Here is an 18,152-nt window from a genome sequence, read left to right as displayed (position 1 = left end):
TGCAGAGGTTATGGCTCATCTATCTCGCTGCTACACATATATGTTGGGCAGTTGGCAAGAGGTTATTGATGTATAAATTAATACATTCATTTTTTTCTTTAATTTCTCTTGGAGTTCAGCTTTAAAAGTAAAAATAAAATGACTACATGGTGGAGTATGAATTGTAAAAAGATGCAATATCTCCACTGATGTCTGATGAGGAATCTGCTCATTAGAATGCAATGTAATACATTTTATTAATATTTACATCCCTATCCGCTGTAGAAATGTGACTTGGTATCTCAGAATATTGCAAGGTGACCTCTGCACAGGCTGCTCCATCTTCTCCCTAGTGAGCTCAGCTAAAGACATCTGCTGAGTGGAGCCTGTAGCTGTGATTGTAATGAACTCCACTTAACAGGAGCAAAGAACACTTGCAGCTCGTAACAGAGTTACATCGAATTGTTTTCACACATGTACAGAGAGCAGGGCCAAGTCATAAAAAGCCTAGGTATCATCTCCTTTCTTCTAAATTGTTTCCAATCACAGAGAGTGTGTAATACTATACGTCTCGGCAATTGTGTCGCCGGTCACCTCTTGATCATATGGTTTTATTTGCTGAATCTAATATGTAAGTTTTTGGTTGCAACTTATAGCAATACCAAATATATTTTAATTCAAATTCTACTGCATTTAATGCAGCTCTACACTGCTAAATACAAAATTCTGAGGCCATTATATTAGCTTGTGCAAAAGTGAATTACAGGTAGTAGTTGTCACATAAAGTTAGGTCCATATATATTTGGACACAGGCACAATTTTAGTTTTTTTAGATATTTACAAGAATATATTCAAGCTCTAGTTATATAATGGATATGGGCTGAAAGTGCACACTCTCGGGTTTAATTTGTGGGTATGTACATCCAAATTGGAGGAAGGGTTTAGGAATTACAGCTCTTAAGAGTAGCCATCCCCCCTTTTTCGTTGGACAAGTAGTTGGACAATTGAATCAACAACTGTTTCATGGCCAGGTGTGGGCTACTCCTTTGTTATTTCTTCAACAATTAAGCAGGTAAAAGGTATGGAGTTGATTCTAAGTGTGGTATTTGCATTTGGAATCTATTGCTGTGAACCTACATCATGCGTTCAAAGGAGCTGTCCATGCAAGTGAAAAAGGCCATTGGCATTGTAAGGCTTCAAAAATAAAAAAAATCCATCAGCGAGATAGCAGCAACATTAGGAGTGGCCAAATCAACAGTTTGGTACATTCTGAGGAAGGAAGAATGCACTGGTGAGCCCAGCAACATAAAAAGGCATGGACGTCCACAGAAGACAACAGTGGTGGATGATAGCAGGATCCTCTCTATGGTAAAGAAAAACCCATTCACAACATCCAGACAAGTGAAGGACACTCTCCAGGAGGTGGGCGAACCATTGTCAAAGTCTACAATCAAGAGAAGACTTCACAGAGCAAATACAGAGAGTTTACCACAAGGTGCAAACCATTCATAAGCCTGAATAATAGAAAAGCCAGATTAGACTTTGCCAAAAAACATCTAAAAAAAACCAGACCAGTTCTGGAAAAGCATTCTTTGCACGGATGAAACTAAGATTAATCTGTACCAGAATGACGGGAAGAAAAAAGTGTGGAGAAGGCATGGAACAGCTCATGATCCAAAGCACACAATGTCATCTGTAAAACATGGTGGAGGCAGTGTGATGGCATGGGCATGCATGGCTTCCAGTGGCACTGGGTCATTGGTGTTTATTGATGATGTAACAGAAGACAGAAGCAGACGGATGAGTTCTGCAGTTTTTAGAGATATAGGGGTTTATTTACTAAAGCTGGAGAGTGCAAAATCAGACTCACTTCTGCATAGAAACCAATCAGCTTCCAGGTTTCATTGCCAAAGCTTCATTGAACAAGCTGAGGTTAGAAGCTGATTGGTTTCTATGCAGAAGGGAGTCTGATTTTGGACTCTCCAGCTTTAGTAAATAAACCCCATACTGTCAGCCCAGATTCAGCCAAATGCAGCAAAGTTGATTGGACGGCGCTTCACAGTACACATGGACAACAATCCAAAACACAAAGCAACCCAGGAGCTTTTGAAGGAAAAGAAGTGGAATATTCTGCAATAGCCAAGTCAATCACCTGATCTCAACCCAATTGAGCATGCATTTCACTTGCTGAAGGCAAAACTAAAGGCAGAAAGATCCACAAACAAAGAACAAGTGAAGACAGCTGCAGCTAGAGCCTGGCAAAGCATCAGCAAGGAGGAAACCCAGTCCTTGGTAATGTCTATGGGTTCCAGACTTCAGGCAGTCATTGCCAGTAAAGGATTCTCAACAAAATATAAAAAATGAACATTTTATTTATGATTATATTCAACTGTCCAATTACTTTTGGTCCCTTGAAAAAGGGGGGATGGCTACTCTTAAGAGCTATAATTCCTAAACTCTTCCTCCAATTTTCATGTACATACCCTCAAATTAAACCTGAGAGTGTGCCCATATCTATTATATAACTATAGCTTGAATATGTTTTGGTCAATACCTGAAAAAACTAAAATTGTGCCTGTGTCCAAATATATATAGACCTAACTGTACGTATAACTTATAGAAGAATGGCCAGTACAAAGATTTCACCTAATTTTCAGTGTGTGATTTGCTATGGGGAAAGATAGTAATAAACTAATACTAGTATTAATAAATGACATTGGAACATAGACCAACAACAGTCTATGTATGCTAGGAAATTTGAAGCAGGCAGTAGGTACACTCAGTGGGACTTACAACAGGAGGAATTCTCCAATATAGTTTAATCAATGTTAACGTTTCTCCTATTGTAGAAAATTTTGTAAAGCCAGGGAAATTTTCAGATTAGTGAGCAAGCTTTGTGTTGGTAAAAAGGCCCCTTACAGACTCATGATCACACATGAATATTATATCTGATTAGATAGTTGAAAGTCAGTGCACAGGTCAAAAATTAAGTAGCATAACACATAGAACATGTTCTACGTGTTTGGCTATATGCTGTGTCTTTTGAGAACTAAGATCATTGTGATTAGGTGACAGGTCCATGTTCAATGACTCTTAATGACACATACTTTCATTTAACCTTTGACATTCAAGTTTGTAAATATTCAGTAATGACTCTGGGAGTCATCATTAGATTTAATTTTCACTTAGGCTAGATTCACATCTCTGCGTGTTGAGAATCAACACGCGCTTTCCTTGACACATATAGAAATACGCTGCCCTTTAGCAGATGAGCCGCAGTGGCTTAATTGTTAGTGGTTCAGTGTGGCATGTTTTTAAAAAAGAGACAGAGACTTCTTTTCCGTGCTTCTTGCACGTAGGGAATTGAAGTGAATGGGATGCCCTACATGCGACATGTGGGAACAAACACGAAAATGCACCCATGCACACATATTGATCTTTCCCCAGTGAGATCCCACCTCCAGCACACACACATTGGTATTTCTCCAGTGAGATCCCACTTCCAGCACACATTGGTATTTCTCCAGTGAGATGCCACCTCCTGCAAATGCACATTGCTCTTCCATCAGTAAGATCACACCTCCAGCTCGCATACATTGGTCTTTCCCCAAGAGAGATCCTACCTCCAGCACACACACATTGGTCTCTCTGCCTTTAAATCCCACCTCCAGCACACACTTATTGGTCTTTCGTCTGTGAGATCCTACCTCCAGTACACACACATTGGTCTTTCCCCTGTGAGATCCCACCTCCATCACACACTTATTAGTCTTTCCTCTGTGAGATTCTACCTCCAGTACACTCACATTGGTCTTTTCCCAGTGAGATCCCAACTCCAGCACACACACATTGGTCTTTCCCCAGCACACACACATATTGATATCTCCCCATTGAGATCTCACCTCCAGCACACACACATTGGTCTTTCCTTAGTGAGATCCCACCTCCAGCACACACACAAGTTCATCTTCCCCTGTATGTCTCCTCTTGAACTCACTCTCCAATTTCCCTTCCAGAGATTGCTCAGGCTGTAGTCAAACACCCCCTTCACACATTGTTTGTGAACATGGTTCATGTCCTCTCCATAGGCACTGCACGTTCACTGAGCACAGACACACAAGCAGGAGGTTCAGAAATCATCTGCCCCCCCCCCCCCGCAGAAATTATGTTTATCATTACTTCCCATTGTGTAGTCCAGGTTTGTGTTTCTATGCGCTAGGACATACATTTGTTTCTCTCACCTCCATCCTGCTCCCAGCACACACCTCCTTAATATCTACACAAATAGTGAGATGCCCCTCATTTACCCACTCAATTGCCCCAAATTATGTCTACAGTGTGCTTACTCAGTTCTGGGAGGACGCCATATGATGTTCTCCCAGAACAAGTGCACCCAGCGATCTCTGTGATCGCTGTGTACTACGGACACAGCTGATCACATGATGAGGTAAAAGGCCACTGTGATTGGCCTTTTACCTCATCACGTAATCAGCTGTGTCCAATGACACAGCAGATCATGGAGTAAATACAGTTGCTGGTTATTGGCAGCACTTTCCTCACGCTGTCACAATGTGAGGAAAGTACTGCCGATAGCCAGCAGCTGTCACAGAGGAGATCGACATTGATCATCAGGGCACTGATGATCAATGTCCTGATGATCAGTGCCCTGCAGTGCTGCCCTGCATTGCCACCCACCAGTTCCCAGCAGTGACTCCCACCAGTGCCCAGTAGTGCCACCCATCAGTGCCCAGCAGTGCCACCCATCAGTGCCGACCAGCAGTTGTACCCATCAGTGCCCTGAAGTTCTGCCTATCAGTGCCACCCATCAGTGCCCAGCAATGCCATCAGTCAGTGCTGCCAGTAAGGGCCGTCAGTCAGCGCCACCCATCAGTATCGCCCATCAGTGTGCTTCCTCATCAATGCCCACCAGTGCCGCCCCATCAGTGCCCATCAGTTCTGCCTATCCGTGCCACCTCAGCAGTGCCCATAAATGCTGCCTATCAGTGCAGCCTCATATCAGTGTAGGAGAAAAATTACCTGTTTGCAAAATTTTACAATGGAACCAAAGAAAACCTTTTTTCAAATTTTATGCTTTTTTTTGTTTATAGTGCAAAAAATAAAACACCCAGTGGTGATTAAATATCACCAGAAAAAAGCTCTATGTGTATGAAAAAAATGATAAAAATTTCATATGGGTACAATGTTGCATGAGCGCACAATTGTTATTCAAAGTGCGACAGCACTGAAATCTGAAAATTGGCCTGGGCATGAAGGAGGTATAAGTGCCCAGTAGGCAAATGGTTACACAGAATGCTCTATTTAGTTAAGTGTAAGTATGTCAGCTTCAACATCCCAATGACCTGTTCCCAGCATAAAAGCATTAATGGAGAAGTAGGGCCAAAGCTCCTTTGGCCCTACTTTTTCTGGGGATAACAGAAATGTACTTTGTTCTGTACTCTTGTGACCTGTGTTTAGCTGACAGTAGTTTAAAACCCGCTGTTGGCTGACGTTACTCAGCTGGTCCAGACTCTGGAGAGATCCTGAATTTAAAGTGTTACTAAACCCAGAACCCTTCATCCATTATACCTGGTCTCCCACAGTACACAGAACATGGAAGTGCAATTATTTTAGTAAATATATTTTAGTAAATATAAACTGTAAAATACCTTTTCTCATCAGCAGTTAGAGCAGTCTTGTGACTTCAGCAGAGCCCTGGTTAAAGCTTGTAGGAGGAGTTTTCTTTCTGCTCTAGAAGGATGGAATTTCCCTGACCTCTGCCTGGACAGTGCTGATTGGCCCTGTGCTGATCACATGCATTCTCCCAGTAAGAAAAAAAAGCTTCTCTAGCAATATACACCCAACTGAGCACGTGCATGCCTACGGTTCAGTCTGGAGATAAGTGGTGGTCACTTGAAAAAGGGGAGTAACAGAGAAGAAAGGATCAAACAGCCTTTTTACACAATGCAGAGGATTAACTCCTTAGGTTCCACAGTGAGTATACCAAGCATGCTTTATTGCATATACAGACTGATTTTACTGTTGTGGGTTTAGTGACACTTTAAAGTCGGGATCCATCCAGATGCCTGGACTGGCAGCTGGCTCAGCCTTTTAGCGAGCCTCGCTCTCCAGTGAGCGCTGGAGGTACAGAGACTGACAGTCACCGGCTCTCTGCTCACTAAAGATCGAGAACTAATTGCTCAGTTCTCGGTGTAAAGCCAGCGGAGGACCGATGTTGCATCCACTTAAGGTGAGTATATATGTTTGTTATTTCCATACCCGCACTTCTCTTTTAACCCCTTAGCACCCAGTGTTAGCTTAGGCACATTAACCCCTTAGCACCCATTACACTGAATAAATGGCATAACCCCTCAATGCCAGTTCACATCCTAACTGTATTTTGTCCCTAGTGCCCAGTCCCAGGTATTTATATTATGTTACTTCTCAGCACCAAGTACACAGCTTATGTAGGTTAATCTCTCCCTACCCCCCATGGCCCAGTGTATGTTCCTTAAATTCTCAGAACCCATTCTTCTGCTATGTCTTGTGCTTATTGCATTTATCTCTCAGCTATCTCTAAATTAAGACCATCTCTGTTACCCAGAAAAACCATTAGATTCCAAATCATTCACTGTCAGTGGGTGTCTAAAAGGTTTTTTTTTATTCCAAACAAATTTTATTGGAAAATAAACAACAAATACAAGTGAAGTACTTCACTGTACAACTAAAAGTTTGATTTAGATTAGGGACATAAGTAAACAGTTCAAAAAGTCTGTGTGATTTCATCAGGGGAGGACAACGAGTCCTTTCCTTTGTGAATAGGTGTACTGAAGTAGTTTGTAACAGGTCTATGTGGTGAGATAGAAATTGGAGATGCACAATGCAGAGTACCCAATTTATGGAAATGAAAACTTATATAGTATGTATTTTATTGTACAGATATGGTGTTGGTGGTATTGCTTGTAGAGTTAAATTTAGGTGAGTTTTGCTTGAGTTCATCCAGTTGCTTAAAGTATGTAAACCCTCACCTTGTAAAAAAATCCAGGCAGTTTAAAATAGAAATGAAAGGCAAACCATTTGTATAGATATAAAAAAAATTATAAATACTTTTTTTTATACATGTTCTCTGTTCTCAGCTGAATAGAGAGCTGGGGGAGGAGAAGCAGCAGAACACTAATCTTCCCAGTGAATGGATGTGCGAGGGGCGCTGTGTTGGAGGAGAGCCAGCTGAGTTTCCAGCGCAACTGCAGAACTGACCACACTGCACTCTCATGTCTAGTGTGGTCAGTTTTTAATAGGAAAGCAGAGGGACTGGCAGAAACACCAGGGATTTCACACAAAAAAAAACAATACAAAACAAAAATACTTTTTCATACAAGTACATTTTACAGAAGACATATCTCAGGAATATGAAATGTTGGATTTACATATTCTTTAATAGCATAAAGAACTCAAGACAATTAAAATACAAATATTGAGCTGAAACAGACTGCTCAAACTGGCAGGGCAGAAGCACAAGGTTGCCAGGAAAGACATGTCTCTCTTAACACTTTTAGATACGTTTTTTTTTAAGTTAAACTATTTGAACAATCTGTTTTTGAACTTCAATTTTTGTTTATGGTTGTTAATATTGTAATAGGGTTGTATACCAGCTCTAAACATGATTGTAATCTTATGTTTTCATTCACAGTGCTATTCAGAGTCGCATTTTTCATATGCTTTGTAACCTCTTTAATAACATGTTTGAGTTTTGCTCTGAATTAGTGGTGCCCCATAAGAGCGCAGAGCTTCCAAGAACATTATTTTGATCCAGCATAATTGTGTCCAGCTTTTTTAGATTGTGTGTGGCATCTGTCTTAGGGTAATAAAATTGTTGTGCTCATGTAGCCCATATTTCCTATACTATGCCGCCTTGTACTTCTATTATCATTAGAAAATGTATTATGTAATTCTATCTCATTAGTCTCTTTTTATTTTTTTGATTGATATATGTATTTATCAGCATACATTATCATAAGGGTTTTCTATTTACTGTATTTTGCTTTAGAAACTGAAGCAAAGCTGATGTACCGGCAGCAAAATGGGTGCCTTGTCCGAAATTCTAGTTGGCATGAAAAAGCATTACATTGCATTTGTCTGGCTGAATGGTGTTCATTTTATTTCCTTCAAAAACTAAGATGCATGCTAATTTAAAAAAAGCAAAGCTTATGATAGTAAATCAAATATCAGTTAAGGTGTTATCAATTGAGTAAACATGCACTACAGATAATATATTAACATTTATCAGCTCCAGTTTTCTGCAGATGGTTAAGACAAAAAGAGGGTTAAAAACCTCCTGTTTAGTGAATTTCAGCACAGGTGCTAATGACACGTTCCTAAAACTGATATTAATTCTCCTTATTAGTCTAAGCGTTGTACTTGGGGTAGCAGCACGTACGTTCCCAGGCTCTTGGCTGTGTGGTCTTGCTGCAGTTGGAAACTGAACTGAAACATCTGAGAAGCATTAATGGGATTATTCATGGCAGGGCATCTAATCTTACCTTTTAGGTTCAGCTTCCTAAATCACTATTGTTCTCGCCTATTGATACTAATGTGTGTGTCTTTCCATATGTCATTTTTAATGACTGGGGAGCCCAGGACAGGGAACTTAAAGTGATATAACCATTATGAAGGCAGAGTTTTTTCACTGCGGGATTTCTTCTGAAATGTACCGCTTCTGTGCCCAAAGTGTTAGCAGGATTATCTGTCCTAAGAGACTTTTAAAACCGTTCCCCTTTACAGAAGGAGCGAAGATTAACTGAACAGTGATAATAAATTCTCCACATCTGTAGAGCCCATGTATCACAGTATGCAGTGAGTGAAGAATGTACCCAGCATCTAGTGTAGTTTATATCTTTTCTTAAGCAAGCACAGATTATGAAAATTTCTTTCCTTCAACCACATTTCCCTATCAACCAGGGGCGGACTGACCATTTGGACACTCGGGCACTGCCCGAGGGCCCAGGGTCAGTAGGGGGCCCCATGAGATGCCCCTGGTACCTTTTTCATAGGCTTTTTTGAGTTTGGGCAAAGACACAGGGGCCCCATGATCCCCTATTGCTCAGGGGCCCCATGAGTTGTCAGTCCGCCCCTGCTGTCAACACAGTCAGTGTTGATGGGGGGTACCCTAACGATGCACTATTGTATTCTGGGGTTTCCCCACTGTCAGAATGCAATGATTACTGCTGGCGGCTAGATCTACTTAAGTATAACCAGCCTGCTCATAGATGAATCAATATTCAGCTGGTTCCTGCTGAAACGACCAAAATGTGATGTGTCTATGGCCGGCCTTAGAGTGTATTTATAAATCCAGGAACAAAAATTTTATATATTGCAGCTTACCAGTTACTAGATGTGATGGATGTAGTGGCTGCATTTGTTTTCCTTTTTTCAGTTTTCTTTCCTTTAATTTCATCTGGTGGTCCTGCTAATGACATACTTCCTGCCCTAGGATGACAACACTCACTTACTGTACTGTATATATAGAGGAGCAGCATTGTCACTCTAGGACAAAGACTACAGAACGCCCCTTCTCATCTCCATAACATAGAGGGGAGGTGTTCTGTAGTCCTTGTAGAGAACTGAAAACAAGGCTAACTGGTAACATCCAGCAGAAGCAGACAGCTCATAAGACAACAGGTGTTATTTTGCACGTATAAATAGGTATAGAAAAATGCTTTAAATGGTATATTTAATAAAAATTCATACACTTTAACCTCCTCCTGATTATTTCAGATTTTTGGTGCTGAAATCGGTACCATTATTTTGCATGGAAATTTGGCATTTTATATTGTAGGCCTGTAATTCTTAGGAATAACTCACTGAAATCTGTCAGAACAAGAGTCTAGTAAACATCCCGGGTAGGATAAAATTTGAAACACGAAATCATAAATTATAATTTAATAAATAATCATAAAAATAATAATATAATAATAATAAATTTAATTCAATAATATAATCAAACCAAAAACACTGAAATTTGAAATATAGCGCCAAGTTCGCACATCACTGAGCAAAGTCTCAGAATCGTTTTCAGTGTCTGATGACGAATTTCCACATGAATCATTATCACTCAATTCTGCAAGTAGTTCTAATTTACTATCGCTGTTCTCTAGCTGGTCTAAAACCGCTTTTGACCTAAAGGGACGCTTTTTGGACGCCATGGACATTTCTCAGTTTCCAGACAGAAAGAACAGTAAAAATGCAGGCAGGGCACAGGACAAAGCACTAGGGACAAAATGTATGTCAAATGCTTTGATACAGTAATGTTTTACTATGTGATTTTAGTGAATGTCACTTTTTGTCATTTTCAAATTTCCCGCCGGTTCCGTCCCCCATACGTCCCGATGCTCGAAGAGAACGGAACCCAGATGACAGATGCCGGCATCCGCCGGATTACATTGCCGGGGACACTGCAGAAGGGACATTGCGGGAGGCAGGACAAGGTAAGTCAAGAAGAGATCCCGGAGCATCGCCGCATGGTAAGCCCGAGTGTAGCTCGGGGTTACCGCTTGTGGTACTGAAACTTTACTCAGAGCTACACTCGGGAATACCGCCAGGAGGTTAATATAGCTCTTGGTACATTGCTAAATATGTACATATTAACATTTTTTGCTGCTGTATATGTAATAAATATGAAAACATTTAATATATTTTGCTCTTTTGCATTATGGGTCTATATCTACGTTAGGCTACCATAACGGAGCTGCCTCTTTATGAGCATGGTGTAGGTGATCATAGTAGCCTCCCTGGCGGTATTCCAGAGTGTAGCTCGGGGTAAAGTTTCAGTACCACAAGCAGTAACCTCGAGCTACACTTGGGCTTACTATGTGGCGCTGCTCTGGGATCTCTTCTTGACTTACCTTGTCCTGCGCTCCCGCAATGTCCCTTCTGCAGTGTCCCCGGCAATGTAATCCGGCGGATGCCGGCATCTGTCATCTGAGTTCCGTTCCCTTCGGGCATCGGGACGTATGTGGGACGGAACGGCGGGAAATTTGAAAATGACAAAAAGTGACATTCACTAAAATCACTAAAATCACATAGTAAAACATTACTGTATAAAACCATTTCACATAAATTTTGCCCCTAGTGTCCCTAGTGCTTTGTCCTGTGCCCTGCCTGCATTTATACTGTTCTTTCTGTCTGGAAACTGAGAAACGTCCATGGCGTCCAAAAAGCGTCCCTTTAGGTAAAAAGCAGTTTTAGACCAGCTAGAGAACAGCAATAGTAAATTAGAACCACTTACAGAATTGAGTGATAATGATTCGTGGGGAAATTTGTCATCAGACACTGAAAACGATTCTGCGACTTTGCTCAGTGATGTGCAAACTTGGCGCTATATTTCAAATTTCAGTGTTTTTGGTTTGATTATATTATTGAATTAAATGTATTATTATTATATTATTATTCTTTATGATTATTTATTACATTATAATTTATGATTTCGTGTTTCAAATTTTATCATACCCGGGATGTTTACTAGACTCTCGTTCGGACAGATTACAGTGAGTTATTCCTAAAAATTACAGGCCTACAATATAAAATGCCAAATTTCTATGCAAAATAATGGTACTGCTTTCAGCACCAAAAATCTGAAATAATCATACCGCCAGGGAGGTTAATAAAGCATTGACTGTATCATTCATCAAACGTTCATTGCAGGTGTTTTTAATGATAATGATGGAGACACTTGCAGTGAATATTTGGTGAATGTCATTCACTGCTTTAAAAATAGACCCCTGGTAATTATTGGATTTACAGACAATTTAACAGTGAAGAATGCACTCTTTTTTAATTCTGTCCATTGCTGCTGCTAAACTCAAAATGTACTTTCAGTACACCGTTTCACAGTGCAAGTCTAAATACAAAGGCATGCATATTAAGATATTAGCTTTCCTTCTGATTTCATATGGGCAGATTTAAAAATATGGGACTCTCTTGGTCTTGGTAAAAGCTCAGGTAAAGGGATCTCAAAGAAAACATATGGATTTGCAGAGCAGAACCATGTTGGGAGGAAAATTAGTGCTAGTATGTGGATAGGCTATGTTCGTTATGTCTATTTGAAAGGCAAATTTTCATGCTGGACTGAATTGTAGCACTGTGAGTGTAGAATGTCATATGACACAAATGTCCACTGCTCTTATGTAACGTCACAATTGTCCACTGCTCTTATGTAACATCACAAATGTCCACTGCACATATGTAACATCACAAATACCCACTGCTCCTATGTCATGTCACAAATATCCACTGTTCCTATGTCACTTCACATATGCACACTGCTCTTATGTCACATCCAGGGGTGGACTGATAACTTATGGGACCCCCAGGCAATAAGGGATCATGGGGCCCCTGTGTCCTCCCTCACACCCAAAAAAGACTATGAAAAAGCCAATAAAAGGTACCAGGGGCATCTAATGGGGCCCCCTACTGACCCTGGGCCCTCGGGCAGTGCCCGAGTGCTCGAATGGTCAGTCCGTCCCTGGTCATGTCACTTATACACACTGCTCTTATATCACATCACATATACACACTGCTCTTATGGCACATCCCAAATACCCACTACTCTTGTGTCAATTCACAAATACCCACTGCTCTTATGTCACATCACATATACACACTACTCTTATGTCACATCCCAAATACCCACTGCTGTTGTGTCACTTCACAAATACCCACTGATCTTATGTCACGTCACATGTCACGTCGCATATATACACTGCTCTTATGTCACATCACATATACACACTGCTCTTATGTCACGTCACATGTCACGTCACATATATACACTGCTCTTATGTCACATCACATATACACACTGCTCTTATGTCACATCTCAAATACCCACTACTCTTGTGTCACGTCACAAATACCCACTGCTCTTATGTCACGTCACATATACCAACTGCTCTTATGTCACGTCACGAATACCCACTGCTCTTATGTCACATCATGAATACCCACTGCTCTTATGTCACGTCATGAATACCCACTGCTCTTATGTCACATTACATATACACACTGCTCTTATGTCACGTCACATATACCAACTGCTCTTATGTCACGTCACGAATACCCACTGCTCTTATGTCACGTCCTGAATACCCACTGCTCTTATGTCACATCACATATACACACTGCTCTTATGTCATGTCACAAATACCTACTGCTCTTATGTCACGTCATGAATACCCACTGCTTTTATGTCATGTCACATATACCCACTGCTCTTAGGACGCATTGCAGTGATGTAGTTCAGGTATTGTGAGCCAGAGAAAAGGTGATATTATTTAAATAGTTTAAATTCCTAACTCGATCAGTTTTATGACAGCCTCACGTTCAAAGATAATTCCATATCCTGTTCTAAATAATTGCTAAGTGGAATTAGTGGTTTAATTAACACACATAGTGGTATGTTAGTTTTTTGGAATTTGTAAATGTTGTTTCCAAGAATGTAGGTACTGAAAACATTTAAACGTTAAATGAAGGCCTAAAATGACTCTGATATCTAACCAATCTAAACATGTAAAGTAGAGCTAAAGGCAAAACTTATTTTTTTTGTTGGGATAGAGAAAAAGAGGGTCATAACCCCTGTCAGTTTATTTTCCAACTGCCATTGGGTCCCATAGCCAAAACAGGAAGAGAGAAGAAATCCCTCCAAAGTGAGGGAATCCCTGGTTGTTACCAAGGTCACCAAAACTAGTGTCCCCATTAAAAGATTTTCCCTTTCTTACTGTTCTGGGACAACCCCAAATGGGATGTTCTTTCAGTTTTACTTTCACACTCGGTGATAGAGACTAACAGGACAAATATAGAGGATGAATTGCTGGAACGAGGACACAGACAGCAGTAAAAACCCCTGCCAGGGGTTCTAATCCCTCACAACTCTATCCAAAACAACAACAAAAAAATAGTTTTAAGTTATACATTAAAGTTTTGATGGGATAAGAGAGGGTTAGTACCCTTGTCAGTTTTTTCATTGCTGTGTGCCCCCAGGGGAAATTTGCTGTGCACAAAGGACTCCCAGTGCCAAGATCTGGGCATGGAAAACTAGTGATCTGATGGTTTACCGATCTGTACGTAGTAATGATGTTGTAGTAGTTGCATTGATATATAATAGTACTTCCAGTTGGAAAACATTCTAAAAGCTGAAATCTCATTTACATAAAACACCTAACATTTTTTTTAAAGAGACCTCTGCTTTAAACTGTTTCAGAGGCTTCTGTTTGGCAGTACTAATATTTACCACAACTAGAAGCTTCACACTGAGACTTTGAAATTGTAGAGGAAAGCTGGTGCTGCTGCAATTCATCCCTTTAGGGGCTGTTCACACCATCAAAAGTGCGTTCGTGTGTGGTTTTGCACTTTCCCATGTGGCGTGTTTTTGACAGCCCATTCATTTCAGTGGACTGCCAGACGCGCAGGAACGTAAAAATAAGGCAAGAAGGCTTATGGAAGGCTATGGAAGGCAGGACTTTTAAACTGCATGGAATTGTGATACCAGGTGTTTTGGTGCCCGTTAAGGTACCCACATTTGCAGGATACGTGGGGGTGCCATTATGAATTAATGGTACCCACGTGCGTCTGCAGTTGGCAGAGTATTCCCCCACATGCATTTCCAAATGCATTCCTGAACTCAAGGCAACTATAAAAACGCCATTCAATGAACCTACAGTTGTGACCAAAATTATTCAACCCCCACTGAAATTGAGTGTTTTGGCCAGTTTGACATTGCTTTTGATCATTCAGTCATCTTGCTTACATTTACATTAAAGAGGCACTTGTAGGTCAGACAAATATAACATAACAGTTATAATGAAATAACCACAAATGTCTTTTCTGTGCTCACAGCATTATCAGTTTTATTCAACCCCCAAGTGACATTCAATCTTAGTACTTAGTACAGCATCCTTTTACAGTTATAACAGCTTTTAAACGTGAAGCATAGCTTGACACAAGTGTCTTGCAGCGATCTACGGGTATCTTCGCCCATTCTTCATGGGCAAAGGCCTCCAGTTCAGTCACATTCTTAGGCTTGCGCACTGCAACTGCTTTCTTTAAGTCCCACCAGAGGTTCTCAATCGGATTTAAGTCTGGTGACTGCGATGGCCACTCCAAAATGTTCCAGCCTTTCCTCTGCAACCATGCTCTAGTGGACTTGGAGGTATGCTTGGGATCATTGTCCTGTTGAAAGGTCCAACGTCTCCCAAGCCTCAGGTGTGTGACGGACTGCATCACGTTTCCATCCAATATCTCCTGGTACTGAAGAGAATTCATGGTACCTTGCACACGCTGAAGCTTCCCTGTACCTGCAGAAGCAAAACAGCCCCAAAGCATGATTGACCCTCCACCATGCTTCACAGTAGGCAAGGTGTTCTTTTCATCATAGGCCTTGTTCTTCCTCCTCCAAACATAGCGTTGATCCATGGGCCCAAACAGTTCTAATTTTGTTTCATCAGTCCACAGAACACTATCCCACAACTTTTGTGGTTTGTCCACATGGCTTTTGGCATACTGCAGTCGACTCTTCTTATTCTTTGGAGACAGCAAGGGGGTACGCCTGGGAGTTCTGGCACGGAGGCCTTCATTACGCAGTGTGCGTCTTATTGTCTGGGCTGAAACTTCTGTACCCACATCTGACAAATCTTTTCTCAGTTCCTCAGCAGTCACACGGGGACTTCTCTCCACTCTACGCTTCAGGTAGCGCACAGCAGTCGAAGTCAGCATCTTCTTTCTGCCACGACCAGGTAGCGTTTCAACAGTGCCCTTTGCCTTGAATTTGCGAATGATGCTTCCTAAGGTGTCTCTTGGTATGTTTAACATCTTTGCAATCTTCTTATAGCCATTGCCCTTCCTGTGAAGAGAAATCACCTCTTCTCTTGTCTTCCTGGACCATTCTCTTGCCTTCACCATGTTTGTAACCACACCAGTAAATGTCTAGAAGGAGCTGAGTATCACAGTCATTTTAAAGCTGCCTAATTGGTGCTTATTATGCTTGATTGCTGCTCGGTGACATCCACAGGTGTTTTCAATACCTGATGGAAAGCACCTGTATGAACCTCTGTTCTTCAGAGTGGTAGTCTTTAAGGGGTTGAATAATTGTGGCAATGAAGAAACCACATAAGAACCATTTACTACTGTATTACATAAACAATTGATGTCATTTTAGTTGCATTTGGGTAGTTACAACGTCCTTGTAGGATTTGATTCTGAATACAATTCCAAATGTACACTATAGTCCCTAAACCCCTTTACAGCATTGGGGGTTGAATAATTTTGGTCACAACTGTATGCTTTGATTATAATGATAACATTTATTTTTATGTGCAGCCAGCCTAAGAACCGGAAATTGACAGCCCGCTTTTAACCTTGTACTACAACAATAAGATTGGAAACAGAAGGTGCAGTAATAAGAGCCAATCAGGCTCTTGGTTCCAGGCTTCTGGATGAATCCTAACCATATCTTTTCAGAGCCTGGACTTGCTGCGTGATATCACTTGACAGCGGACTTTAGACCGCTGTCGGCTGAAAACTGGTCACTTGAGTGCAGAATTAACTGCACTCCTGTGACCTACAGGAAAAGTATAGCCAAAATAGCTTTGATTATTCTTCTCCTTTAATTACACTGGAGAAAAGTCAGGACACCAACTTTGCTGTGCTCTCTGGCAGGGCAATGTAAATCCCAGGACTGGCTGGACATAATTACAAATCATTTGGCAAGTATTTATTTTGAATGTGTGTTTAGCTGTTTGCCTTCAGCTCAGCTTTAGATATAATTGTTCTCTTGGCAGGTCAGTAGTTACTGCATAATGTGTAAGAGATAGGATTAAGTGCAACAACCGTTTAATCAGGTAAGATATTAGCTAAAGGTGTCTTTTTGTTCATATCTGCATACAATGGACATGTATGCAAGATTTTAAGAAAAATAAATCATTATGATTGTATATTTACTGTGTAGTATTTTCAAGGCAGGACATGTCTAATTTTTCATCATGATACAAATGAGGAACATTAATGGCTGATCAGTGAATACTTAACCAATCACTTCTCTGTCTGCCAAGTCTTTATCTAATAACATTCCCTCATCCTGTACTCTCTTCCAGAGCATGATCTCCTCCATTGTAAACAGCACATACTATGCCAATGTGTCAGCTACCAAATGCCACGAATTTGGGAGATGGTATAAAAAGTTCAAGAAGATGAAAGGTAATGTTCTGTAACTTTGGGGGAATATTTCAATCATTTAGAGAAGAAATAAAATAAAGAAACGAACAACTAGGTTAATATACCAATCGAGCCATTATTGTATAAAGTATGAAAATGCTCATTCTATCATTGCAACAGTGGATAAACTAAAAAATAGGTCTGTGTGTCCAGTGTATTCATGTGTTGTGGGAGTTTTGGGGGTTTTTTTTGGGGGGTTTCTTGTTGTAATTACCCATACCTTATAACTAAGCTTTCGTTGAATTTACTTTTCATAGGCTACCTTTCATCAACAAGTCTTAAACACCTGTGGGATGTGTAATTACAATTGGTGTTTTTGTTTCCAAATTTCTCATATGACCACTGTCATGCTATTCAACCTTTGTTTAGATGTTTCATAACTGATATTCCATTAAAATGGCTTAAACACAAGGAGACAAGCTACATTTAAATTATCGCTCCCCCTTCCTTTTGCGCCCTCCCCATTCTGTGTAGCTGCGGAGATCAAAAGTAAAGTTGAAAATCACTGCAAGTCACTGGTTTAGTAGCTTAAACATGGCTATGGACTCCTTGTGTGTTAGCATGATTGGTGCAGTTACATAGATTGGGACACATGCTCCTCAATACCTATCCATACTGGTCATTTCCTTTGATTTCCGTAACTGAATGGTACAACAGAGGAGCAAAAGAAAGGCAAGTATATGCTGAGAATATAAGCCTTAATCTAGCCCAAACCTTTCTTTTAATCTTGGACAGAGTGTGGAAATAATAGAACCTATGTCAAGTTTTTATTAGTTGTTTGTGTCCTCATTGTGGAGATACCCTCTCAGAAAATCTCTCCACTGGAGACACAACAACAGTAAAACATTTTTTTGTAAAATGGATAAGGGTTCTTGTCCCAATGGCAAATTCACTAATTTCTTGTTGGGAAGTGT

At 40.6% G+C, this 18,152-nt stretch overlaps 1 protein-coding gene across 2 annotated transcripts in view; it reads left to right on the top strand.

The window, feature by feature from the left end:
• Positions 1 to 18,152, top strand: part of SATB2 (SATB homeobox 2) — a 273,671-nt gene that overhangs the window by 114,866 nt on the left and 140,653 nt on the right. For both annotated transcript variants that reach the window (XM_089671725.1, XM_089671714.1), the window contains exon 6: positions 17,118 to 17,220. In XM_089671725.1, the coding sequence (XP_089527851.1) occupies positions 17,118 to 17,220 (103 nt within the window). The remainder of the gene's footprint in view (positions 1 to 17,117; positions 17,221 to 18,152) is intronic.

This window comes from Staurois parvus, unplaced genomic scaffold (genome assembly GCF_062004578.1).
Source record: "Staurois parvus isolate SC_StPar_1 unplaced genomic scaffold, SC_StPar_1.0 ptg000011l, whole genome shotgun sequence".
NCBI classification, from domain to species: domain Eukaryota; kingdom Metazoa; phylum Chordata; class Amphibia; order Anura; family Ranidae; genus Staurois; species Staurois parvus.
Note: the sequence above shows the minus strand (reverse complement) of the source record. Positions and strands in the feature narration are given on the sequence as shown.